The 27,244-nt window shown below is 38.4% G+C and overlaps 1 protein-coding gene across 1 annotated transcript; it reads right to left on the reverse strand.

The window, feature by feature from the left end:
- On the reverse strand, positions 1-26,569 carry LOC101846128 (aryl hydrocarbon receptor nuclear translocator homolog). The gene is made up of 16 exons (XM_005096840.3): positions 26,394-26,569; positions 18,834-18,867; positions 17,823-17,897; positions 17,222-17,379; positions 16,116-16,195; positions 15,379-15,471; positions 13,961-14,078; positions 13,467-13,496; positions 11,640-11,834; positions 10,652-10,832; positions 9,253-9,359; positions 7,573-7,723; positions 7,161-7,285; positions 6,293-6,534; positions 5,840-5,915; positions 1-5,003 (listed from the first exon to the last, which is right to left on the reverse strand). The coding sequence occupies exons 1-16, from the start codon at positions 26,431-26,433 to the stop codon at positions 4,819-4,821; spliced, it is 1,890 nt and encodes a 629-aa protein (XP_005096897.1). The 5' UTR covers positions 26,434-26,569; the 3' UTR covers positions 1-4,818.
- Between the last annotated feature and the right edge of the window lie 675 nt (positions 26,570-27,244).

Raw genomic sequence — 27,244 nt, forward strand, 5'->3', positions numbered from 1 at the left:
TTTTTTCTTTCGACAATGGCACTTTAATGAAAACAATAATACGCTGAGACATACAAACATACTGACCAGACAACTTACGAGCACACAAGATTTATACAAAAAAGTCAACCATAGTCCAGTACAAAGTAAATGATATTGGAAAAAAAATGCTGTTCAGTACAATTTAATTAACTACAGAGAGCAGAAAACAAGAACAGATATAAATATTCTCAATTTGAGACATACAGTACAGTTCCTGCAACAAAAACCCGAAGAGAAAAAAACCTTTTACCGACCATTCATCTAGGCATTTTTGTAAACATATCAGGTTGAAAACAAAAACCAACATCCTACCATGAGCTCGGCACAACATCAAAAGCTCTATGAACCTTCTGTGCCAGAGATAATTTTCAGAGCGTTTGTGTGACCTTACACAGTTGCAAGCGCCGTAAAACTCTTACCAAAACAAAACAAGAGCACTGCCATAGCACCAAGTTAAAGATAATCCACAAAGCTGAATCTCTCTCGTCTGTGACAGAGGGAGAAAACCTACAGGAATGTCTCAGAGTGGCAGTCGCCTCGAAACAAATTGATCGTGTGAAAACCTACTGCCAGAATATACTATTTATCATTTGGCAGGAAGAGTAAAACTGAAATTTCCAGTGTTTGACCTCTTGATGTTCGTCACAAGATGAGAATGAGGCTCATTTTCCTCATATTCCTTCAGGCAGCTAACAAAGTCAAAGTTTTGAAGGGAACAAAAAAAAATCGTTTTTCCCACATTCATAATAACTTTAAAAAAACACAAAAAAACACCACACCAAAAAAAAAGTATTCAAGGTATCAAAAAAATAAATCAACTCCCTTAAGTAATATTTTAAGTACTGTCCCAGGCTGTTCAAAATAGCAAATCTCTGCACTGTCCCCATTCAAATTGTGGGTGCTATTGTAGAAACTGAATAGCCAGACAGATTCGTCTTCGCTGTTCCTTTCCTCCAAGAGAAAGAAATTATCAAATCATAGGAATTTTCCAGCAAATTAAGCAATCGTGATAAAAAAACTGTACAACAAAAACCATGTCTCTAATTACCAGCAACTTGTTCTGTACCACACAACACAGTAGAGTGCTGAGTATCAGTCACAAGAACTGATACAAGACACATAAGAGTTAACAGAACCAACAAAATGTTACCAATTCAAATACAGAACATACTGCTCGTAGAGCACAAATATAATATTAACAATTACAAACATCATAACCATCAGGCCATCTACGAAAATAGAACAACTTCTTGCTAAAAAAGATTTTTAAAAAGATAGGACTGCAGGACAAGATTGAGAGAACCCTACAAAAGAGAAGCTGTGATAAGCAGCCACCACAGGAGAGGGTAATCACAAGTTTGAGTCTTCTTCTTCCTCCTACGTCTTCAACTTTCCCTGCCAACTCAAAGTAAAATGTTTTAAAAGAGTTTTCTGTTAATGGCCCATTTTGCAACTGGGAAAGCATCCCTTGCCAATAGGACAGCCATAAACCATTTTTAATGGAAATTTCCTTTATCCTCTAAGATCTCTCTTCAATCTTAAAGATGGATAAATAAAATTTGACCAGCGTAGCTAGCCTTCACAGCCCTAAATTTCTTCCACTGTTAGATGCCAAATCATTTCCACACACCAGAAACCCTTTGTCTATGCAAAAACCGTTAGGCATTCACTTCCACTTATCCAGGGACCAAAAAGTTCAAACGTTCACTTACCATGCCACCTGCACCAACTTCGGACCAACCCAGGTACTTCGACAAGAGGTCGAACCAAAGTATACAATTTAGCTATACTATCAAAGATTAGAGCACCTGAATCTAATTTTTCTCTATCACTTGAAAGAAACATCTTCACATGGCAGTACCATTAACAGGATGTAAGTTCTTTGAAAAGCTAATTTTATACACAGAAACCACAGTTCAAGTAAACTATGTACCATGATGGAATTATTCAGTACCATTAATACTTGACACCTAGAAATTAACAAAGAAAACTGTCAGCTATTTGTATCCAAAAAGAAAAAAATTCCAAATGTTTGTCAATCTCATCACGGTCATGCAAACTGAGCTTCCTTATTTTCCCTTTACTGTTTACACATTGTAAATACGTAACTATTTTGGGAAGAACAAGTCGTTGTAGCAGCTGTTAAGCAATCAATTAATTAGCAGCTTTGAAACTTATAACAAGCGGTGACGTTTTGATTCATTAGACTAAAACACTAAAGGAAAGCTGTGAAGAAATAAACATCCTAGTTTTCAAAAGTCTATCTATATTCTTATATATCACCAGTACCACAAAGGTAACTATAAAATCATAAAATTCAAACAAGCTAATCTCACACTGAAGACCTTGCATGAAATTGACTGACTTCACTAGCAGTGTCAAAGCGGAACCAGCAGCCAAATAGGAAACCATTTACTACAGGCCTGCCCAATACTCGAGGCACTTAGAAGGAAATATTGGCTCAACCCCAGGAAGGGAGACCCAAAACTCTATGGAAGCCTGGTTGACCTGCGGCAAGCAGCAGCTTTCGCACTTGAGACTGGGGTGTCCATTTAAAGATGAAACGAGAAAGAGAGGATCTCACTGTAACGTGTTGAGGGAATTATGTAATACTTAGCAGTACTGTCAGAGATTAGAGCATCTAAATCTAATTTTACCCTTGCACTTAAAAGATCTATCTTCACATGACCGCACCATTAATGCAAGTACAAGACTGTTTTCTGAAAAGGTAATTTCATAAAACAGTTCAAACAACCATGTATCGCAACAGAATTTATTCAGTACCAGTAGAACAACTCTCAACACAGGTAATCCTCGAAAGGGTGGATGGTCAAGTGACGAGTGCATGTTGCTGAGCTGTGCTGTCTGATACTTCTCTTCTCATCATACGCTAAAGGCACAAGGTGGTCACAGCACGGGGAGCACAAAGTGCCTCTCAAGGCTGTTAAAACCCACACACTACACTATGTACACGGCAGGGAAACTGTTATTTAGCATTATAAACACGTTGAACATAGATATAACAGCTCATTAGCTAAATTTCTGTGCATAGTGAGCTACGGTCAAGACATCTTTAAAAAAGTGTGCAACTAAAAATAAATAATTCCTAATTAACATTCTACATCAAGCGGCTAATCTCAGAAGAATACTTTTTATACAGCTGAGCCCAAGTCCCTGTGAAATGTTGCCCACTCCATTAACAAAGGGTAAATGGTTCCACATTAACCAGATCAGAAAACATGTATCAGTTTCTATACAGGTAAAAATTGACTCATTAGAACTCTGTTGATTAAAAATGGTAGACCATCACTAACACAAAGTGAACATTTTTCAGAAGACTTTAAAAACAAAGGGAGAAAAACAGTAAAATTAAATCTACAAGAATTACCATTCCTGATAGCAAAGACATTATTCTGACTAGACCAATGTTGAACATGAGTATGTAATAACCACTGCAATTTATTTAACTTCAAGTGAGAAAGGGAACGAAAGGAATACTTTGTACCCAGTTTTCTAACAAGCAACTAATCAACAATTTGACGTCCAACACTTCTGAAAATCTGTCTATCGTGTAAAATATGCCCAAGTTAATTGCAAATGCCACTTGAAAAATACAAACTGAATGACAAGATAGTAGGAAAGCAAATTTTCTGTTCTTATAATACAAAATATAATTTCACTTTGCAATCCTTGAAACAAAGTTCGATTTCTTGTAAATGCAGCCCTTACAATATGACCGGACTGCACAAGTTCAGCATCTGTGAGCGGTAAAAGTGATTGAGAGACCGGCCATCCACTGTATGTACAGGTACGCACAGCCATATTATTTTAATGTGTGAAGTATGTCTCAACATCATCCAAGTAATGACCGACCCAAATGATTCTCACATCCCATTTGACTTGCCATTTCAAAAATGGAGATCACAATTCTTTGGTTTTTCAATAAAAAGACAAGAACTGCCCACCAAAAACAAGTAATAGAGACTACAACTGAAAATTGCCCATATATTCAAAATCTGTCGGATGCAAGCTTGTAAAAAATACTTTCCCTTTCAGAAGAGTAAAATCTAAAAAGAAATTGCAGTAATATAAATTTGTGCAAAATTAACCAAAAAAGGACCATTCATTAACTTCAAAATCATTGACAATTCTGTATTCTATTGCTGATCAAATCTCGAAGGAGAAAAGTACTTCAGATGCACTGAAAGAACTTGAACAACCCCATACAAAAAAGTCCTGTAAGTGCACCCTCGAAAATGTCATACCTTCAAAAAAAGACAAGAGCTCTCAAAAATATACTTGTTTCATTAGTTGACACAATACGATCATGAACAAACACAATAATTAAATCATTTGCAATTGCGCTGTGCGTACAAAAAATGCTAAAAGCACATCAAGTAAACAAGAACACAATTTTTTCACTTAAAGGCTTTAAAGCAAACAGGAATATGTACTTAAATTTCAACAAGCAAATAAGAGCAAGAAAACAAAGTACATGGACTATAACAGATCAGGCATTAGTCATCTGCATTTAAAAGGCCTTTTCGAACAATACTCTCCTGTCAACTGAGAATATCTGTCCTCCAAACCACAGAAGGCAACACTTTTCCCTCTCATCACCTGAGAACTCCTGACACCGGTAACATGGCGCTACTTCTTTTTTATTCTCCTTTACAGTGAGAGAGAAATATTTTTGCCTGCAAGCTCATCAAAGTTCCAAGTTGCCGCAGCTACCTTTCTTCTATTACGATTTTCCAAGGAAACGAGTATCATCACCACCCCACATTTATATCTTGATCACTCTGTGAAGTTTGTGAACATTCCAGAGAGATCTGCAAATTCTGCGGAGGGCTGGTTCAGCATGCCAAACATGTCGCTGAACTCCTCCTGCTGTGTTGGGTGGGGCTGCTGCTGCTGTTGTTGTTGTTGTTGTTGCTGCTGAGAGGTAGCATCCGCTGACGGCCACTGAGACCACATGGCACCTGAAAAAGTCATGGCTATGAGATGAACCTCAAACTTAAAGAAATATATAGGTGCATTATTACATGGATCAATATTCAGTAAAAATCGTGAGTACAAAAGTTTACTCAAATATCCTTTTGCACAACTATCCCCTTTATCTGTGGTAAACAAAGCCTGCTTTTGTTACACCAGAGCGCCCATTAATCACTCGAAATAAACTGGACAAGAGGGAATGGGGAATACTGTTTAGTGAAACAAGTATTGTGTAACAGTTATTTGGTAAAAGTTAGTATTTTGAGGATACAGGATAGTGGAAACTGGGGAAGTGAGATGTGTACCGTGTGCTTAGAATCAGAACCAGCAAGTGAACAAATATAGGATACTGCCAACCATAAGTTATAGGATGCGGGCGAGAGAAAATTTCATTTGCTCTTTTCCTGTTGTATTATGTTTGGTATGGACGAAAAATAAACCCAAGTAAACACTGTCACAAAATGCAATTTATAGTAAAAGAAAGAGACACAGGCAAAAGTGACAGGAAGACATCAGCTGGGTTGACACAGCTTTCAGCTAGAGGACCAAGATCGAGAAGAGTCAGAATACTCAGAATCTGTAAGGCTTTTATGAAAAGCTCAGCGTGTTACTAAACTGATGAAGGTAAGGCCCCCACAGGACAGGGGTTCAAGACCATGGAGGCTGATCAGGCAACATAGCAAAATCAAAGGGCGTCTTGGCTAGAGGAGAATCTCATCCAATATAGCTTGGGTAACAAGCCCCCCCTCCGGACTACTTTTCCTGTACATGAAAATATCACTTGAGCCAACAGACTCGTAAAAAGAGCACCAAAATTACTCACCAGATGCATTATTTCCAGGGCTGATGGCATTGAAGTGACCATGTCCTGCTGCTGAAGCTCCATAGTCCGCAGCCCCCTACAGTTACAGGAATAAAAATTGAAGGTTACACATTGAACCAGACCTCACCTTTCATTCATTGCATAATGAGGAACATGAATGCTCCGTTTCACATTTAGTCGGTCAAGTGAGAGAAAACTAAACTAAAATTTCCAAACGCAAAGAATTCAAATAAAAATTTGAGCAGTACATTTCATTGCTTCTTTTACTGACCTGTTAAACTTTAGTCCCAGGTGGTAATGATTATTCATTTTTTGACAATCCTAAAAGCAGCAAACACTTCTGTGAGTAAATATGTTTATTGCAATCCCATCAAATATAATTAAAATCTTAAAGACAGAAGTAAGACCACCCAAAAAAAATTCCCCCCCCCCCCCCTCCCTCCTCAAACTCACATCAGCCCGAGCGAAGGTGCCCTGGTGGGTCCAGCCACCAGCAGCTGTATTCTGTGCAGGGCTTCGCCGCATGCCCAGCGAGCTCATGGCTTGGGGAGGCGTGCCAGCAGCGTGGACCGGGTACTTGATGCCAGCCCCCGACTGGTAGCCAGAGTAGACCTCGGACTGCATGGCTGGGCGCTGGCTCATGTGGTACATCTCCGCAGTATACTCGCCCGGCTTGCTGGCTCCTGCTGCTGCACCTGAGGCACAAAGGACACCAAAAGATCAGTGCATGTCGTACTTTAGCATATTTCTTTTTGATAGGGGAGCCACTGTGTCAAAAGAATTCTACAAAGTGGCGCATACGCCTGAAAAACGTCAGAAAGAAGACTCTCCAAAGTGAGAGATTTTGAGTCATAATTCTCACTTTCACTTCTCATAATTCATTCTAAACACATTGTACATTCACATGTTTTTTGTTCAGGTTGTTTGTTCAATTTGCAATAGTTATGGGTTAACCATCTATTTTGGTCAATATTTGTCACAGTGATTGCTGTTTTTGTAAATACACCTTGAGATCTAAGGCGTCTAGCCTGATGGAAAATTCTTCACATTTTTTTCTGAATGGGTCTATCCCATTTTCAGCAAATAGCTGGATTTATATTTACACATCTTATTTCTGCAAACCAGACCTAGCCATAGCTTTCCCTGACCACATGCTCACAGGCAAGAGTAAAATGAAGAACACAGCAAGCGGGGGGTGGGGGGGGGGGGGGAATGTGTCCTGCTGTTGTGAGTTTTCCCGAGACAGTTGTGTGGACCAAGACAGCACTCACTGAGGAGATAGGAGATAATCAATACATTTTCTACACATGAGAGGACATACCCAGTCCCATAGGATCAGCCTGCAAAGATCGGGAGCCACCGGGGTACGACGATATAGAAGGCATTCCACCATCAGAAGCCTGCTCAGCTTGATTGTGAATGGGAGTGACTTGGCCCTGTGAGCTTCTGTTCCAAAAAAACAACAAAAACAAAACCCAAGTTTTATATCAACCTTGAGGGTACTGATGCAATGCAAATTCAAACAATGAATGCAACTGATTTGGGAAAATAAAACCAGCAAAGTCTATAAGTGAGGACTGAGCATGTTTTTAAAATTATTTATTCAAAATATGCTAAAAATCTGTCGCTACAGCTCTGAGAAAAATAATCTCCCTAAAAAATTGCCATTTTCCTAAATTCAAACCACAACAAAATGACATATAATTCAAAATACAAACTGAGGACCAACTTACTTGACCAAAGTGTTTGTACAGACAATGTATTCCACTTCATCAGTGTACGGATTCTGGAAACTGAAGCTACTGGTGCGTAACCACACCCAATCCCCATTGGAGGCACGGAAACGATACATAATGGACATCACTTGACCCTTCAACTTCAGCACTGAAAAAGAGAAAACAAAATGATAAAACCTTAAAATCCACAGAAATGTTCATTTACCTATTCTGACTGAAAACAGGAAATATAGATAATAACTGTAGAGACCAAACTTCACTCAATCATTCCAAACTCACACCAATATGTGACATAAACTAGAGGGAAAAAAGGATGAATGGCAAGCCAAATCTGAAAACCACTTTCACTAGTCTTGAGACAGAAAAACCATCCACAACACAATCCGCATGATGCAAACACAAGAAATAAATCACACAGACATTGGCTTCTTTAAGATGAGGTCTGCATCATTTAATTTATTACAAAATACTTTTTTCAGGCAAGAGAACAGAGACATGACCCAAATTAACAGTCAGCTGCCATTTTTAGCACAGAAAGCATTACTTCACTCACTCAATCAAGGGAGTTTTCCCCGAAATTGTACCCAGAAACGTCATTTTGGCACTTATGTAAGGGTCCACTAGTAACCATAGATATAATTCAATTGCTTTGAAATTTGGCACAAAGTACAACCTAAGATGGATCTTTGGACACACCAAATTTGAAGTATATATAGCTTTCCTAGTTTTGCTTTGGGGTGTTGTGCAAATTTGGCATTTTTAGGGGCATATAATTTTTTTAAAGGCTGAATAAGCAAAAGCAAGCCTACATTGATATTCAAATATGCTTGTGAGTGTCCAGATCTATATATTGTATGTCATGTATAATACTGTTGAATACTTTCATGAATTTAAAAAACATGTATGTGTGAGAAAAGCAGAGAGAATCAATTGCAAGACATGCTCAGCTGATCAGTGAGAACGAAAGCGCTGAAAGTGCCTTTACAAAAACCACGATTTCTTCATGTGTAATGACAGTGAAATAATAAATTTACCTTATATAAAACTTGAGGTCGTTTTCTCAAACGAAATATCTAGCATACAGAACAAAACTATAGAACTGAGTTATCACGGTCATGGGATTGAACGCAGCCCGCAAGCTGACCGAGATATCTCAGTCACGGGATTAAGGGATTAACCCTCAGATCCATAGACAGGGTCTAGGGATAAAAGTGAGGTAACATCAGTTTCTGCTTTTATAAATGACTCTGGGTAAAAAATGTATGTGATGCTGTCTGAACAGTAGGGAGAGTAATCACAATAGAAACTTGAAGACTAGCCTTCTTGGGGATGATATGAAAAAACCCAAAATACTGTACATGTTATGTTGTAACATTGTGTACAAATGTACATTTTGAGTTTCCAAAGACTCGAGCTATAGAGATCACCAAACTTCAGCGACATTTTCTTGCTAATTTTACCCCTGAAACCAGGCGACTCCCACCTCGTTCAATTGCAAATATCTCAACTATTATTCCAGAAGGGTGAGGTTTTTTATCACTGAAAGCAAGTCAAATGGACCCATTTTCAGATAATACTAATAACTCCACATGCCCAAAAATTGAGGAACGTCCCAATCCAAAACACCATGGGACAAAAGGCCCTGCTAAAATCATTAAAAAGAACAGCAACACTTACCCTGTTCAAAAGTCTCTTTCATATGTGTTTGGTCTTCCGGGTGGTAGAAATCAAAGGCAATTTTACCAAGTAACTCTTGAGGCTGGTGCCCAAGAACAGGTGTCACTCTGAAAGGAGAAACATATATTTTATGATATTTTTTTCTCCTGTTCATTTCACACTGCAAGCAGCAAAATCTTGCAATTAGAAATTTCAACCAATGGTGCCAACAATGAAACCAAACAATTCGAAACAGGATGAATCACTTTTCAAACATTGATTTTTAAAAACAAATCAATGTCACAAATGAGAAATGACTCAAAGGGTGAGTCTGAAAGTTAAAGGCAAGATCAAACAGTCTACTGTTACAAAGAGACCAGCTGATCTGAGCGCAAGTTCAGATGCTGACAGTTGATAGACAGACCTTGTGGCCAAGACAGTAGTACATTAGTTATATAACAAACCGTGAAACACAGGCAGGCATGAAGTTTTTCCAGTGAAGGAAAGGGAACTTCAGCTTGAAGAGGAATTTGGTGATTATTGGGCACATTGCCTCACTACTTGTCATTTAGTGCTGGCAAAAAGGCAAAATGGCCAAACAGACAGGATTTAGTTATAAACAACAAAAAGCAGTAGATCAGGCAGGAGGAGGTGACAAAGATGGCCTGCTGACAGAACATTTGACGACAGACTCCTGAAATCCCAGAACTTTAAAAGCATCCAGGACATTTCACTAGGTACTTTGAGTTAGAATTTCATGGATCGGTCACACCGTCTTGATTTGTAACTCATTTCTCTGTATAAGTCAGGAACAAACAACTAATACTTTTTACCACTTTCTGCACATTTTTTTTAGTAAGTGTTTTGCGGCACTTGCAACATAATACGGTCATATAAGGACCGAAGATTGCAGGTGTTACAAGAGAGTAACAAATACAAAAAAGGAGGGGAGATAAAGACTATAGACCTTTGATACGAAAGAAGAAGCAAACCATACCAGAGCACCCCCCCATCCACATTTTTTCAAAGCTTCTGCGCTCATATGACCTTACGCAGTTGTGAGCATCGTAAAACTTTCTCCAAACTGATAGCTTCAGATAATTACCAAAATGAAACAAAATATGTTTTCCTTGTACTTTGGAATGTTCAATAAATTTGTTGAAACATGCTGCAAGTTTCTTCAATGTAAGAGATTAAAACAGTCAGGCTGACTTTTTTTTTTCCAATACCATTGAAACAGCTGGTCAACAAGGAATAGAAACAGGGAAAATGTCACTTTCCCTTGTTCTAACAATGACATCGAGAAAAATTTCCCAATGATGTAATCTCTACCGGAATCTGAAAAAGTCCTGACAAAAATGATGTAGGGACGGCATGTACGCCATACAGAAAGACAACTGATTTGACAATTGCAGCTCACCTCTGATCAACAAAAGTAAATTTTCCATCCATGCTGTGTCTGGAAATAAACTCTGTCGGGGGTGTCGGTCCCATGATGTCAGTACAGTTTGGGGTGTTGGTCACCTGTAGACGGCCAATTGCCACCAAGCAGCAATGGCTGCCTCCATGCTCGTCAGAATCACGGTCAATTTGCACGCCCGCTTTGAAAGTTAAGAGACAAGGGAGCAACTATAAGATTTCCCGCAAGTGAACATTTGAGAGAATATGTTCAACTTTTCAAAAAGAAAAAAAGGAAGGTACTTGTTACACTCAAAAACTGCAATTGAATTAATAATCTGATACATCTCAAAGTGTGAAAAATGCAACACAAAAGCCTTGAATAAAAAACTGAAGATGTATTTTTTCCAAAATGCAATCCTTCATGGCGACACTGTAACCACCCAAAAGACTAAATTTTATTAAAATTTACGAAAGTAGTAGTGGATCCATAAAACAAAGGGGGTGGGGGGAGTATCATTTGGACCGGTCTTTTTCAGTACCGATTTGGCAAGTACAAGAAATAGACTCTGGTGTTAAAAGAAGAACAATAGAACAGTACAAGTTAAAAAAGTTCCCCCGAGGCTTGATCCTTACACTGAAATTATAACAGAATCAAAGGGTCAAAACGACCCCTATGAGAAAAGGAGACCCACTGCATAATAACAGGATGTGTAAACCCTAGTGTAAAACATGTATAATCACATTCATCTATGCTCAAATGCTCCTATGAAATTATTATTCAGCGCATTTACCTGGTTTTTTCCCCCCCCATTTCTTTTTTACTATTACCAGGGAGCCAAAAAGTCCCACAACCAAAGGACCTATTTACAACTCGTAAAACTTGTATTTTAAAAAATTTTATGATAAAAAAAACTTGAATTACACAAAAGATTCATTGTTCATGAAACTTTTTTTTTCAAGTAATTTTAACTAAACACTTCACGACTTCAAAGTCGATCAGTACTAACCCGAAGGTGGCCAATTCTTTATGTAGCCTGTGACATGCACCACAGCGTAGTGGTTGCCATCAGATGCCGGTCCCAAAATGTTTCTCTGCCTCATGCGCACTGTGTGATTCGCTGTCATTGGGTCTGGCTGGACACTGCCCATTCTCAGTCTGCATATAAAACCTCGTCTGGATCCCATGCACAAGCGGATTGAGGCTGGCAAAAGAGCAAAACCAGATCTAGCTATAAGACATCTTCAATCGGAGGTCAAAATGGACATCATCCCCCAACCCAACAATATTATATTGTAAAGTGCCTACAGCATGCTGTCGATAAGAGGTATGAGTTATACAAATGCTATTTATTATAACTATTATAATCATTATAATTATAATTATTATTATTATAACTCCAAACATTGTTGTCTTCTTTGACTTCACAAGACACATCACATTCTAACAAAAGCTGTAAACTAATAGCCTATAAAGTGATCAAGTTCTTACCAGAGCAAAGTGCCTTTCATCAATCTAGCGCTATTGCATCCGAAGGTAAACTGAATCACCCTACTGACCACAGCTACTAGCATTTTCCCCAACCTTTCCACTGTAAAGCCCACTACATTATTCACACAACAACATGGGACAGAGTAGCGTAAGGCAGTGAAAGAACTTAACCCAAATTCCCAAACACTGAATAAGGGCAGATTTTATTTTCTTAACACAAGATCTTTGAAAACAGTAAAAAGAATTTATTAAGATTCTTTTGGTAAGTGTTTTACATCACTCGCAACTGTATAAGATCATATGAGCGTCCAGGACACATGAAGCATCTTCAGTTTGGTAGGAATAAATTTTGAATTTTGCCTGGGTGGCAGCCAAAGCCTACTCCTATCGATTTTGGACCACCAAGAGATCTTACATGTGCGCAACTTGCACACAGGACCGCCGATATTTTTCGCCCTTATCCAAGAAGGCTAGGGGTAGATCTTACCTACCATAAGACCACGGATGTGGCTGAAAGACAGCAGTAAGAAAGAGCCAAGGAGTAGCAGTAGAAAGGCAGCAGAAAGAGTCAGAAGCCCAGAGGAGGGGGGCAAAAGAGAGAGGGGGGGGGGGGGGGCAGAAAGTAATAATAATAATAATAATAAGAGCATTTGTATCCCGCCTTTCCCCACAGCATGGGCCCAAGGCGTACACAGGAGATTAAAAACGCATTCATACTAACACCATACAAATTCATCATGTGCACACTTTTTGACAGCAACATTCTTTCAGACAATAAAAAATGCTCATACAAAAAGGCAAAGGTACTGTCCATTAATTAAAATATTTCTTAAATAGATGTGTTTTGAGTCCCCTTTAGAAGGTACCAAGTTTTATTTCGCTCCTCAAATCATGAGGGAGAGTGTTCCAAACTGTTGGCCCAGAAAAAGAAAAAGCTCTCTCACCATATTTCTTCAGTGACACACGAGGTGTTGAAATTAGTCTAGAGCCATTGGATCTTAGTTCATGTGATGGTGTGTATGGTACTATGAGTTCTTGAATGTATATGGGAGACTGGTTAGTTTGACCTTTGAAGCATAGTAGGGCTAACTTATATTCAATTCTCGCTTTCAATGGAAGTCAATGGAGCTCTTTAAGTAGGGGAGTCACATGATGGTGTTTTGATTGCTTTAATACTAGCCTGGCAAGTAGAGACAAAAGCAGATGACAAAACATGAACAGAGCAGGAAAGGAGGTGAAAGGTGAAAATTTTACGTTTTGAACCCAGGACCTATTGAATGAGAGGTGAACACCGTAACCTCTAGACCACGAGAGTCCCCCCTAATGCATAGAACAGGCAACTCACACTGATGTCCTTCTTTCTTGACTGTACCAGCTGGAAAAAAACAAGTAAAGAGAAGGCATGAAACCTGAGTTAAGAAAACATGTCATGAGGAAAACCTCACTCATACACAAACGAGCCTGAAAAATAACTAACGGTAACTGTGTTGTAACAGACAAAAGTCTCCGATTTCAAGTGAGGAAGGCATCTTTCATTAATAAAGTAAGATAAAGAATGAATAATGTACAAGAAAATAATAACTGTGATTATCTATTGACACTCATATTACTTAAAGTAAGTTTAATACATACTTCTAGACCCTTAAAAATATTTCTTCAGCCAAGAACTATAGCTGAAGTTGAATTTTACTTAAAAACAAAAGATATCACATCCAACCCCCCCCCCCCCCCCCCAATCCCAAAAGAGTATATGTAAGACAATAACAAGTCTGATTTAATTACACAATAATAATGATAGCATCTTGTCAATAATAATAATAAACCTTTAAAGACACTCACTTTTTAAGTCGAGTATTCTGCCTGTGTTCTGAGACTCGCTCGTGGACAGCTGTTCTCTAACTTTTTCAACATCATCTGGGTGAGTCAGGTCATACAAAGTGGTACCAAACAAATCAGCCTGCAGAAAAAGCATAGCCCCTGTTGTCAACGTAATATTTCCAGAACAGCGAAAAAGGCACATTGTCATGTTTGTTGTGAAGCAAGCAAAACACATTGACACAATAAAGGTCTTTTCAGGTGGGGGGGGGGGGGGTTAGAGTAAAAGACAGCACATCGAAAGAACAATGGTAATTAAGGGGGGGGGGGGAGCAAGACGGACAGACAGACAGGTACAATAGAGGGGAAGAACAGAAGTAAGTAGGACCTACCAATGGCATCTCCCAACCACCCACACGCAAAACATTTTTCTTTTTAACTTTGAGATCATGTGCAACTAGTAAAAGATTGACAAAGTCAGGTTTGCTATCAATACGAAGAAAAAAAAAAACTCTCAGAGAAACAGTGCAATGCCAATATTTTTCCGTAATACTTGCAAGATGCAAGCCCTCAACTCTCCAATCTCATAAACAAATTGAAAAGTTCATGTTACATGTAACAGAAGGAATAAATAATTTGACAACAGTGCCCTTTCACAACAGAAGACATTCAATGACAGGACTAAACCTGGATTCAGTATAAAGTGTAAACACCAAGAGAAAAGTTCACAAAGCTGTTGCTGCATGACAAGGCCTTATCAACCAATAAGTTTTGAGCATTTGTGGAAATGGATTTTTTAGAGATATACTTAAAATTAAAAGGTTTGTCTTTATTTACCTTTTCAAGCAAACATTACAACAACAGAGAAAAAATTCTAAAACATCTAAACAAGTCCACTACAACTTTTGCATAAGAATTCATTCCACAAAGAAATACTTAAGAATAACAAAGTGTCATTTGATTCTCTGCCAGATTAATGAGATCAGAGAAATTTTGTTTTGTTTTAGTAGAGGTTTTACGGCGCTCGCAACTGCATAAGGTCATATGAGCACCAAGGGGTGGATGTCAAAAGAGAAGCCCATACTTACTCTGCTCACATCTCTAGCTTCAACAGCACAAAGTCTGCTTCAATTATCAAGGCACCCCGGAAATAGTGGGTCACAAGAGTGTGACAAACATACAAAAGAAGTAGAGGAAAATGACGATAGTAAAGATGAGGAAAGAAAAAACAGCAGTTCCGTGTTGCAGTTCAGGCACAGTTATGAGCATGACATTGATGAATCAGCCCATTTACAATAACAATTCTACTGTGCATAAGAACATGGTTAATGTCCCCCTTTGGGAATAGCCTAAAGACACTTCTGTCAGTAACACCGCCCTGGGGGGTGGATCAAAGAAAGCTTTTTAAAAAAACCAGGAGTAGCATAGCACAAAACACCCACCTGACTTTGATTCAGCACAGGGGTGATAGAGTCTGACACATAGACAACACGTCCAGTGTCACACTGAACAACAAATAAAAACCCATCAGCTGCCTGCAGAAACAAACAAATAAGTCAATATAAAGAAAGGGCAGAGCATAGCTAAAAAAAAACAACATTTTCTCTCAATTCAATGAGACAGAGGCATAAAAAGTGCTTCCACTTCCAACAACAAATTGGATTATTCTAATATCTACTGAAGCCAGAACCCAAATTTTCCTCCACCGAACGTATTAAGGCTGCCACAACTATTTATTTATTTGGTTCTAGAAGGGTTTCTTATTTTGGCACTTCAAAAAATCAAAAATTTACAGCAACTCTCTAATGTTTCATGATTATCTCAATGCCATCTATGGCAAGAAATGGTGAAGCTATCTTTAAATTGTTCTAAGGAGTTTTTCTAGTAAATAAAAATGTACTTGTTTTCACACAATTTCCATTACCAGTCAGGGTTTGATAAGCTGAATTTTACACTGTCTTGTCTACTACTTTACACTAACAATTAATTTTTTTACAATTGCCAAATCTGATTACTGATTTAACTCAGACTTACTCATACTTGTCTTCAGCTCAAATACAATGAAGATTTAAAGCACAGATAAAAGTCAAAAACTGACTAAACATACAGGTTTTAAACTAAACTATCAAGAGAAGATCAGTTTTTTGTCCCTTTTCATAACATCTTTTATTCACCTTACCTCTAGGATAAGATGTTTCAATTCCTGATCTGTCAGGAAGGATGGCCTGTATGACCCATCACTGTTGGTGTTCCCTGTTCCTGTTGACATAAAGTAGCACTGTCAGACAATCTTTAATATTTACAATTCCCTGTTCCTGTTGACATAAAGTAGCACTGTCATACAATCTTTAATATTTACAATTCCCTGTTCCTGTTGACATAAAGTAGCACTGTCAGACAATCTTTAATATTTACAATTCCCTGTTCCCGTTGACATAAAGTAGCACTGTCAGACAATCTTTAATATTTACAAAAGTGTATTCACAGTACACCTAAATACAAGCATTTTAGAGTCTGAATTTTTTAAACTTACAAACATGCCCCTTTTAGTGATAAAAAATGTGCATACTTAATGATTGACTGGTCATGTACTGAGACTGTTTTTGTAGCTAATAAAAACATTTATAACTACAACACTATTATTAATAGAACAATATTATAAAATATAATACATACGTTAAAATATTGTAAAAGAATATTTTTTGGCGAGGAAGAAATTTCTGTGCTTTTTGCAGTCATGGACAAAGAGTGTAAAAATTACTTGCACACAAAAATCGAACATTAGTGATTTTCTGACAAAAGCTGGCCCCTTTTCTTGTCATTCTTTCACTCCACTCACTAATGCAGCAGTGTGAAGGTTTTATTTAATAATCTGAATACACTATCAAATCAGTATGACATTTGTGAAGGCGATTTGATAATATATTCATTTTTTAAAATAGATTGCTATCTGACAAAAACAAAAAGTTGCATAACATCTGCTTTCACATTCTGTTACTAAGGAGAACAAAATGAGAACCAATGATTAGGACCTGAGCAGGGGGGAAAAAACTATCTTTAAAAAAAAAAATGAGTGCTATGTTTTACACCTAACTTTACAAAACCAGCAACCTGAACAATTGTTTCTTGGTAGGGATTAACAATACGCCTGTGATATTTTTTATTTCAAATTGCAATTAAGAGTGGCAATGTTTCCATGGTAAACAAAATGCAAGACCAGCCACACACCCCCACAAAAAAGTTTATGAAGAAATAATGTAGCTAGTTCCTCTAAATACCACATACCTCGCAGTGTCTTCATGTGGGAAACTGCCATGCGTAAAATGGTGAGCTTATCTGGCTTTCTGGCCAGAGTGCTGCAGGTGGGGACCATATCGCAGAGCTCATTAATGTAAGCTGTCATCTTGTTCCTCCGCCTGCGCTCAATTTCACAATGGCTTTCCCTATTTTAAAAAAAAGATGACAAAACCTTTCCATTTTAAAGGAACCCAAATTAAAAGGTCACTTTTGTTTGCTATTATTTACACTTTAATGGCTCCAGTACAAATGGAATTATGACTGAATACCACACAAAAACAAAGTTAGCAATCATAACAACAGCAAAAGAAACTTTTCAACACCCCCTTTAGTACTGGTTATCATCCAAGGCAAAACTAAAGGGATGAAACGTCAAAACTATCCTGTTTTTACGATGTAAAGCACAAAAGTTCACAGCCTATCTAAGAGCACATCTTTAACGGAAAGGCATTAAAAATATGTGGGAAAGAAATGACTGGGTAATAAAAAGGTTCGTTAAGAATTTTAAACAAGAAATGGTAATGACAAATGGACAAAAGCTCCCTTCTTACTAAAATTCTCACATAAACATTAAGCTTGATTAACAGACCTAGCAAAACGTTCTTTATCAGCACTTTCTGGTCCATTTCCATACGATCCTCCTTGACTGTCCTCATCATCTGATCTGGAAGAAAGACACAGAATGTGACCAAATAAAGCTTGCAAGATTTTTGTTAAGACATACTATATTTAATAATACATTTGAAAACAATATAAGATAGACTTCAGATACTTTTCTTCGGGCCATTTGATAATGCAGGTAACTTTGATAAGGACATTCTAATGGCATCCAGGAGTGAAAGCATGTGATCTGTGGGTGGTTGACGGGTGCTCTGGTGTGGTCTGCTCCTTCTATCCATCAGACATCTATTGTTCTTATTTTTTCCTTCTTCTTTTGTTTGTATGTTACATCTCTAATCTTCGGCACTTATATTATATGACCTGATTGTATTGCAAGCGCTTGTAAAATTCTTACTCTGAAACTAGACTAAAAAAATGATTTCATAGTAGCACTCCACACAACCTAATAGAAGGGCTGGACAAAGAAAGTAAGAGACAAAATATACTATGTAAAGTGAAAACATACATTGTAGGGTACTTTTCAATTTGCTCTGAAGAAGAAATTTCAACATTTGAAACAAGAGACAAACTATTCATATACAATACAAATGAGCTGTACATTTAACATGAAATGAGTAAATAAAACCAGTCTAGTAACATTGCTGAAAACATAGGAACACCTGAAAATCTGAGAAAAATCTCCCACTGTCCTTTAAAAGTACAACATAATAATATCTTTTAAACTTCAGCATTATACTCCATTGCTCAAGCAGGACTGATATTTGAGAAAAAATTACCAGCAGCTTGGTAAAGAACATGATTCTTTCATTAAGATATTATGATGACAGACAGACCACCTTGAGGATTAAGTTAATCAGCAAAATTAAATTCACAAAACAAAGCAACAATAAAGGCAATATATTGTTTATCCAATTTAGTATTTATCTTACTCCCAATGAAAGTGCTACCTGAAGTGTCATTAGAAAATGTATATACTTACTCTTGTCCATTTTTCCTCTTACGTTGTTTGCCATCTGAAAACAAAAAAATAAAAATATAGAAAGGCTAAAAACTCACCAGAGCTGTGATCAGTAGGGGAGAGGTGGTAATAATATTCATGGAAGAATGAATCACATTCTGGGTTGACTTTAAATAGTACCTGGTTACTTATAATTGAATAGAGTAGCTCAATGTAACTATAACCTATCTAATGATGACTTCTTCTTGCACTGTTTCCTTCTGTTTCAAATCACCAGATAAAGTCTACTAGAAGCACTAGCGAGGTTCCTGCAATATCCATTTTCACTATCAGTACAATTTGATATTCTTCATGCTTCTGCGATCATCATTAAAATGATATTATGTTTAGACAATATTGGCCAAGGTAATATATATACTGTATAATAATATAGTTCAAGTCAGAGACTACAAAAGTATTGAAAAATGACTTAGTTCAATCTTCTTTATCTCTGAACCTAGCTTTGCTAAAAATATACCAACAAACCATATATATCTATTAAGAGTTTCTGCTAAAGCTCATATCATTATGTGTATCATTTCACAAAAAATATGTTGTACCAAACATATCAAAGCCACGAAACCTTGACTAGAGTATTTAAAAAATGTGATAATTTTTCTGGCTTTTCACAAATTCACTCCAGGCCAAGAGACTGAGACTTTCTGATATTAATAGATGTTTTTGCCTCTAAACATTGCTCATTTGATGGCTTTAAAAAAGTCTGTGTCCCTTTGCAAACTTTAACCTAGATATTCTCAAACTAATTCAAATAAGTCAAATTCTTTGGCTTACTTTCCAAACTTCTCGCTATCAGATCAGCATACTGTCAAATCAAAACAAATTCTCTCTTTTTTTCTTTTCAATTTACACTGTTAGTACCAACCTGTCATTTATGTGATGAATGTTACAGTTCAAGTCAATCAGTCAAAATCCAAGATGCTACATTTTCAGAGATATTGTTTATTACTAGAATCCATATACATCTAGATCAAAAGTAACAGCTGCTATCATATAAAGTAGAGAGGTGAAATTTTTTTTTTCTTCTAATGTTCAGATTATATAAAGCTGGCCTTCTCTGGAAACTTTGGCCCTATTTAAGCTCAAAGGAGTAGTCACGTGGACCTTACAAACTTCTTATCTCTAAATCAGTGCAGCTTCATTAGAAATAATAAATACAGCTAAATAAATACTTTTTCAGCCATTATAGCAAGGGCAAAATGAGATCTCTTTCAGGTGTGAATACTCAGTAACAGTCAATCTAATAATAGTTATCCATAGGCCTAGGTGAGTAATTCATTCAACTGTTAAAAACTCAAGAAAACAAGACAACAGAATTTAAAACATCAACCTGTCAGATCCCCCAAAAGAGATCTTCAGGGATCTGAAACCCAGGGAACAGACCTCATCAACAGACATCGAATTACTTCCTACCTAATGTATCACAAAGAGCAGCATGGTAAACCGGTTTTGCTACAAAGAAAAAAGCACTAGAAAAAAGCCTGCAGTAAGCAATTTAATCTCGTTCATATGACATGCATTCTCTATAGAAAAAAGGCCTTGAGAATTGAGCAACTGATCAGAAACAGTATACACCATATTTTTGAATTCTGAAATATATCTATTCAGGCTCAAGAGGAAAAGTGTGACCTCCAAATAAAATAGCCTGAAATGATCCCAACAAAACCCTGTTTGCATTACCACTTTTTAGGCAATAATTTATAATAATTGTAGGGACTGTTAAGTCAGTATAAATCAGACATAAAACAAGGAAAAGAAGGGAAACCTTTTCACCATGGAACTAGTTTACCCAGTTTGTATGACATCAACATTATGAGAGAAAATTAGGTTTTATTATAGCTCTGTAACGTTATGAATGAACATAAGCTTCTTTAAGCACACAATATGTCATGATCCGTTAAACTACAAAAAAGACATAAATATGTAACAAAGTCAAACCTGCTCCAACAGCCATCTGTCCAAACAACCATCTCCCACTTCTCCCATTGCTTTATTTAAATACTGTTATGATACTCCAAGACATACACTTGTCTAAGACAACCATTTTTCTCCTCGACAATGGGTAGCCGTCTCTATGACAATTTCAACTGTACATGCATAGCATCATTCTTCCACACCATAAGTTCAGTTGTTTTTTTTAAAGGAGAATTTGGAGTTTCAAGAGTGTGTCATAGTTTTTCTTACACCCTTATTCACCTCTCACAAAAAACAATTGGAAGTCAGTTCAATTGAAGACCTACCATCCAATGGCAGTCTACCAAGCATAAAGTCCTGCCCGATTGACCACGGTCTACAGTGATAATACGTATACAAGTATTCATACCGTAACAGAGCTATAGTGAAACCTCGTTTTCTCACATATTGTTGATGTAAAATTAACCAGATGAATTGTACATTACAGCTTGCACTAAAAAAAAATTGATTCCATCTTTTTGAACAATAAACACCCCTTGTTCCCTCAAATAAAAACATCAGTCAGAGGTAAAAGACCTAGGCTTCTGATCTAACAAAAAAAAGTTACAGAAGGTCATTTTTACCTTGCATCCATCAAAATTCTTTCATCTTAACCATCTTGTTACAATTATTCATGAGATATTAGAGCATGCATCAGAATAACATTTTGTGACAGTCAGAATACCGAGTATGTATCTAGCTTAAGATTATTGTTGTTTATATTACTGTTAATTTATATATATATATGCAAATGACTGTAAGCCTGTGTGTGTGTGCATATTTGTTTGTGTGTGTGTGTGTGCACGCGCGTGTATGTGTGTGTGTGTGTGCCCGTACGTGTGTAGTGTACGTGGTGAAACACCAGACCATTGAGCCAGGATCTGGATAATAAAAATGTATCTTTTATTTTATCTTAGGGTTGCGCAAGTGCCTCCTGATTGGCTACAGTAACGACAGTGTAGGGGGGCATTTAAATCAAAGGTGGTAGTATTTAGATCAAAGGTGGTGGCATTTACAACTAAGCAATGTGGGTGGGTGGATCGCTTCATTATATATGTTGTGTTGTAATGATGATTGCCGAGCAAGTTGTGGCAGAAAGTGACCAGCTGGGACTTTTTTGAGAAATTACTTCAGCATGCGGATGCACTGCTTAGAGGTACAGTGGAACCCGTTTTCAACGAGCTCGGATTCAACGAGAACTCGGATTCAACGAGATGAGATAGATTCCCCGTTTTTTTTTCTTCTTTAAAATCAATAAAAATAACCCGGATTCAGCGAGCACTTCAATCAGCGAGCTCAGATTCAACGAGGTCGCTTCCAGGGTAAACAGCCCCCGCTCATTTTTCTCCCAGAACGAACTTTATCTATTCCCGGAAACCATCCATTGCACCTGCATTGTGAACCATTCTTCACTTAGCCGATTGAATGCGACCAATCAGCAGCCTTTTTTCATCCCAACACCTGCGTTGTTGGCACGAGCACGTGTCTAATCTAGGCTAGCGTGTGTCGGGGTCGGATGGGCGGCCTGCACACGTGTGACTGTGTCTGCGTGTCGGGGAGAAGGTGAGGGGGCTAGTGGTCCGGGCGTTGAATGTCGCAGATACAAACGCGTCAAAGTCTTTATCTCCCTCAGCAACTGATCATTATTACAATGATAAGCTAGTCTTGACGTAGATATACGTAATGAATTGTGCGCTGGTCTATGGAATCAGAAGTTGCCGTATGCTAGGCTCTACACAGCTTCACAACTTTTTGGTAAACAATCGAGATGACACAGACGTGTGGGTTTTTTTACACAGCTATATGTAGGCATTTCAGGCACTACTTGTGACTTCTCTTTATACATTACTTGCTCAGTGCCTGTAATTATCTACACAAAATCTCGTGTTCGCTATAACGAACCCTCGGATTCAACGAGATTTTAGGTCAGGCCCGGCGACCTCGTTAAATCCGAGTTCCACTGTAATAAACACGACAGTCATATTTTTGGCTGCAGAACACACCCCTATGGCCAAGAGTACCGCCATAAATCAATAGTTTTCAAGAAAATCTCTGATGACCCCCCCCCCCCCCCTCCCAGAATAAAAAAAAAAGCCAAATATTATTTGCTATCAAATTAAAAACCGTTGTAGATTAAATAGCTCGAAATTTATCGAGGGGGAGAGGTGGCGCTGGTTCTTGTGTTTTTCTACCATTCTCCTTTGAATTCCCAACTGGAGTACTAGAGTTGGTTGCAAGCTTAGGACGACTTTTGTATGGCCAGTCTATTTTTTTTCTAAAGATTTCTTTTTCTTTTCTTTTTGTATTATTTTCTTTGTTTGGAAGGGAGGTTCACAAAGTAACAAGATGGGCCTCAGTAGTAGTTGTGAGCTTTTGTCGCAAGTTCATGGTGCATCCATTGTTACGACTGGGAAATCAGAGTTACTGCTCATCTCACTTTTTTATGATTTTTGTACGGTCAGGTGGGTGGGGCTTTTAGTTCATGATGGATGACAGTCAGCTGAAAATTTGTTACCGACTGGTCACCTTGGATAAACAATGGGCAATTGGAGGGACTTACATATTCGGCTCATTTAAATTAGAGTCTAATAGTTCAATAAATACAATACAACAGGTGAATAAATTATGACTGCTTATCAACAGCCATATATATAAATACCATTAATGACAAAACATTGTTCGATGAGAAATTTGCGGGGCCATCTAAGACAACTTTTTAGGTTGTTGGTTGATCAAATATTGTGGCCGCAGCCGAGTCACACAGATTATCGTTTTACACTGAGTGTTTCTGTGACAAGTGTGCTAAAAAAAGAACTGAAGGGGGAATAGAAAGACATGAAGCTACAGCGAGCACCTAGCACACCTCTGTGATTGGCCCAAAAATATAGATGATGTATTTCCACTATCTATTTTTGTCATCTTCCAGGGTTTTCGCCCCAAGGCTCTTGGGTTTCCCTATCTCACCTTGTTTTTGTTTGTTTTGGGGGGGGGGGGGGGGGGGGTAATTAATTTGTGTTACCTTTTATAAAAAACAATCTCAGCAATGAGCGTGCTGATGAACTTGCCGGCAAAGCAACACCCAATGGCCGAATCATGCTCGACCCACCAATGGTGATCGCCAGATGCAAGGAGACCCTTCTCAACCAAGAGGAGACAGACTCCCACACACTCAGCACAATAAAAGGAAAGTGTGTGCGGGGCACAGCGAAAAAAAGTTTGCTCCGAGGAGTGGTCAGGCGTGTCTCAAACCAGCTCCTCATGGAGACAATTAGCAGGAAGACCCTGATGTGGACGCTGGAAAGGAGAGATGAGCAGCTATGGACATGCGCCGCCTGCTATGATTCTAGCTCTGGATCCAAGTAAATCCAAATCTCAGCAATTCTCGTTCCATAAATTTACCATCTCCTCAAAGTTGTACACACACACACACACACACAAGCACATGCGTGCATGTTTATACATACACACAAGCACGTGTGCATACACACACACAGCCCAAGAAGTCGGCGATGAAACCTAGTAACCTAGCCCATTGCGCGCTAAGCGAGCCTGCCACAGTGAAACCTAGATCTAGTCAACAGGTGAGGGAAGCCCCAGAAGACTACAAAAATAGACGGCGGAAATACGTCATCTATATTTGGGCAATCACAGAGGTGTGCTAGGTGCTCGTTGTAGCTTCATGTAATAGAAAGTTGTTGTTCGTACAAGTGGCTGTCATGACAGGAGAATGAAAAATGGAACATGCGATTAAACGTAGAAAGACGCAAACTATTTTTGGTAAGGCGGCCATTATGTGTGACGTCAGACCAGAACACCCCTCCAATCATGTGACTATATGTAAATATAGCCAACGGGATGGCATGATGCTTTGGTGTGATGTTTTTGCAGGAATACCGGAAAACTAATATGATGCGGTGCTCCGATGATGAGTAGTCTCTTATACGGTAGATCTAGAGGAAACGTCCAAAGAATGAATTCAATAGACGCAGTGAACTGGAAAATTAGGAAGCACAAACCCCTCAATGTCTCAATTGTGGACATTCGTACGGTGTCAATACTGGAATTCTGAAATGTTATTAACATTATAATAGGAAGTGGCTATCCTCACCAGGGGTGAGAATAAAAGTACGATCTACCTCTCACCCCTGGTGAGACTTGCCAGCGCAGGCTATTCTCACCCGGTGTGAAACAAGACCTGTTTTTCCTCATTCCGGAATACTGTCTATCAGTGTGGATGATCAAATCAATAATATAAGCCAAGAAAAAATTACGTTATAGCACAAAAGTAAGCTAATCTTGATCGTTTTCAAAGATGCTATGGCTATTTCACTTTTCGAATCGAGTCGAACTACGCGGGTCGCCATTTTGCTTTGCCCGGAAGTTCTCGCAAGATCTACTCCTCCCCTCTCTCTCTCTCTCTCTGTCTCTTTCTGAACACTGTCTATCGGTGTGGACGATCAAATTGACCAAAACAAAGTTAAAAAATGATGTTAAAAAACAAAACTAAATTAATTTGGTCGTCTACAAAGATGCTACGGCTATTTGACTTTTTCCGAATCGAGCCGAACTACGCGGGTCGCCATTTTGTTTTGCCCGAAAGTTCTCGCGCTACTCCTCTCTCTCTCTCTTTCTCTCTCTCCACTGCCCACAGACAAAATTGCATGCTTTTAAGATTTAGCATACACTAACAGTAGTTATAGATCTAGAACGTTTTTACGGTTTGTTCACGGCACAGAATTCTACAATTCTGTTATCACAGTGTAGAATCTGTGGTTCAGGGTGAACGCTTCACTGGTTGGCCTAGGCTATAACGGTGAACGCCCACCGGGTGAGAATAGCCAAAAGACTCGCCTGCGCTATTCTCACCCGGGGTGAGAATAGAGGTGGCCTAACATTATTAGGCCGGAAACATGTCATTCTATGCCGTACCTCCACGGCCTTCTTAAAATAGTCAGTGGGTATCCCAGATGACATCACATTACTAAAATCAGCAGCCAATCAGAAAGATGCGTCTTCTACTTCTACGTTTAACGCATGTAAAAATGGATCACACTTTTAGGTCACTCTTAGTCTTAGTACACACAGCTTTCTTGAACTGAAAAATAATAAGGGGAACAAAATACAATACAAGATCATCTAGATCAAGATCTAGATCTACATCTAGACTAGAATCTAGACATCTTGAATGTCTTGACAAGATGTGTCGTTCTTTAGGGCCTGACTATAATAACCATATAGATCTATGTATTGTAAGTATAAATTATAAAGTTGAAGTCATTATATTATAGTCTAGAATCTATGTTTAGGAAGGCCAATAATACCCCCAAGACAACAGAGGCTATGAACACTACGAACTATGATGACAGTAACCTAGATCTATTCTGTTTATTATAGTCATAAAGACTGGCTAAGGAAGAAGACGATGATGAAACTAGGCCTACATTCGACATTATTGTTGCCAGGTCTAAGATTCAAGGGATACACTGAACTGTGACTGAACTCCCGAGTCCGAGAGAAGGCAGCTCAGTTCGACTATTTCGCGTACAGAAGAACAGAGTCAACATCTCTTACCTGACCCAGATGGCCCTGGGGACAATGTAACAGCAGCCATACGCAAATATTAGAGGTTGTTGTACTTCAACGTAAATTTATTTAGCATAAAAAACTTGTAAACACAAAGATCCGTCGTCTCCTTTCGATGTGTTGTTCTTGTCAGCTAGCGGAAGGGAAGAAGAATAGTTACTGCTGTACTAAATAACCCATAATGCATCTGTAGTCACGAAATGGTGATGGCTTCTTCACCGTACACCAGTGGCTCTAAATCCGGATAAAAACTTGTCGCTTCCCTTTTTTTTATTCAGGTCCCGTAGTTGAACGTTATTAGGCCTATTATTTGTGTACGCACCACATACGCGCGTGCGACAACGACACACACACGCACACACGCTCACATACTCACACACACACACACACACACACACACACACACACAACGTATTATAAACCATATTATGTATATACCTGATAATAATGTACTCTTTTGTGTAACAGCGGAATTGCGAGGATTCGTTTTATTTGTTTAGGCCTACGGTGCTTAGAGCAGGGGGCAATCAAGGTGGCGGCGGTGAGAGCAGAACGTGGAGACGAAATCAGATGACAGAACATGCGGTTTATAGAGAGCAGAAAAGGAGGTAAAAGGGGAAATGCCCGTCTTTGTCAGGTTTCGAACCCGGAACCTATTAGAGGTGAACTGTACTTTTAGATTATCTCGTCGCGAGGTATCTCATGCAGGGGGGAAATCCGTCTTAAACATTTTCGGTTTTTTTAAATAAATAAGAATAAGGGGTTTCTTGCCCTTGTGGTCGACAATGACAAGCAGTTATAATGACAACTACAGCAGTATCCCTCCCAATTGAAATGCT

This window comes from Aplysia californica, unplaced genomic scaffold (assembly GCF_000002075.1).
Source record: "Aplysia californica isolate F4 #8 unplaced genomic scaffold, AplCal3.0 scaffold00139, whole genome shotgun sequence".
Taxonomy (NCBI): domain Eukaryota; kingdom Metazoa; phylum Mollusca; class Gastropoda; order Aplysiida; family Aplysiidae; genus Aplysia; species Aplysia californica.

What these genes read in the sequence shown, in the direction of transcription:
- LOC101846128 (XM_005096840.3), bottom strand. Translation starts at nt 26,433, where the DNA reads ATGGCTGCTGTTACATTGTCCCCAGGGCCATCTGGGTCAG. An exon ending in GATAAAGAACGTTTTGCTAG is followed by an intron (nt 17,380 to 17,822) that starts GTCTGTTAATCA and finishes TTTTTAAAATAG; the next exon opens with GGAAAGCCATTGTGAAATTG. An exon ending in AAAGAATTGGCCACCTTCGG is followed by an intron (nt 10,833 to 11,639) that starts GTTAGTACTGAT and finishes TAACTTTCAAAG; the next exon opens with CGGGCGTGCAAATTGACCGT.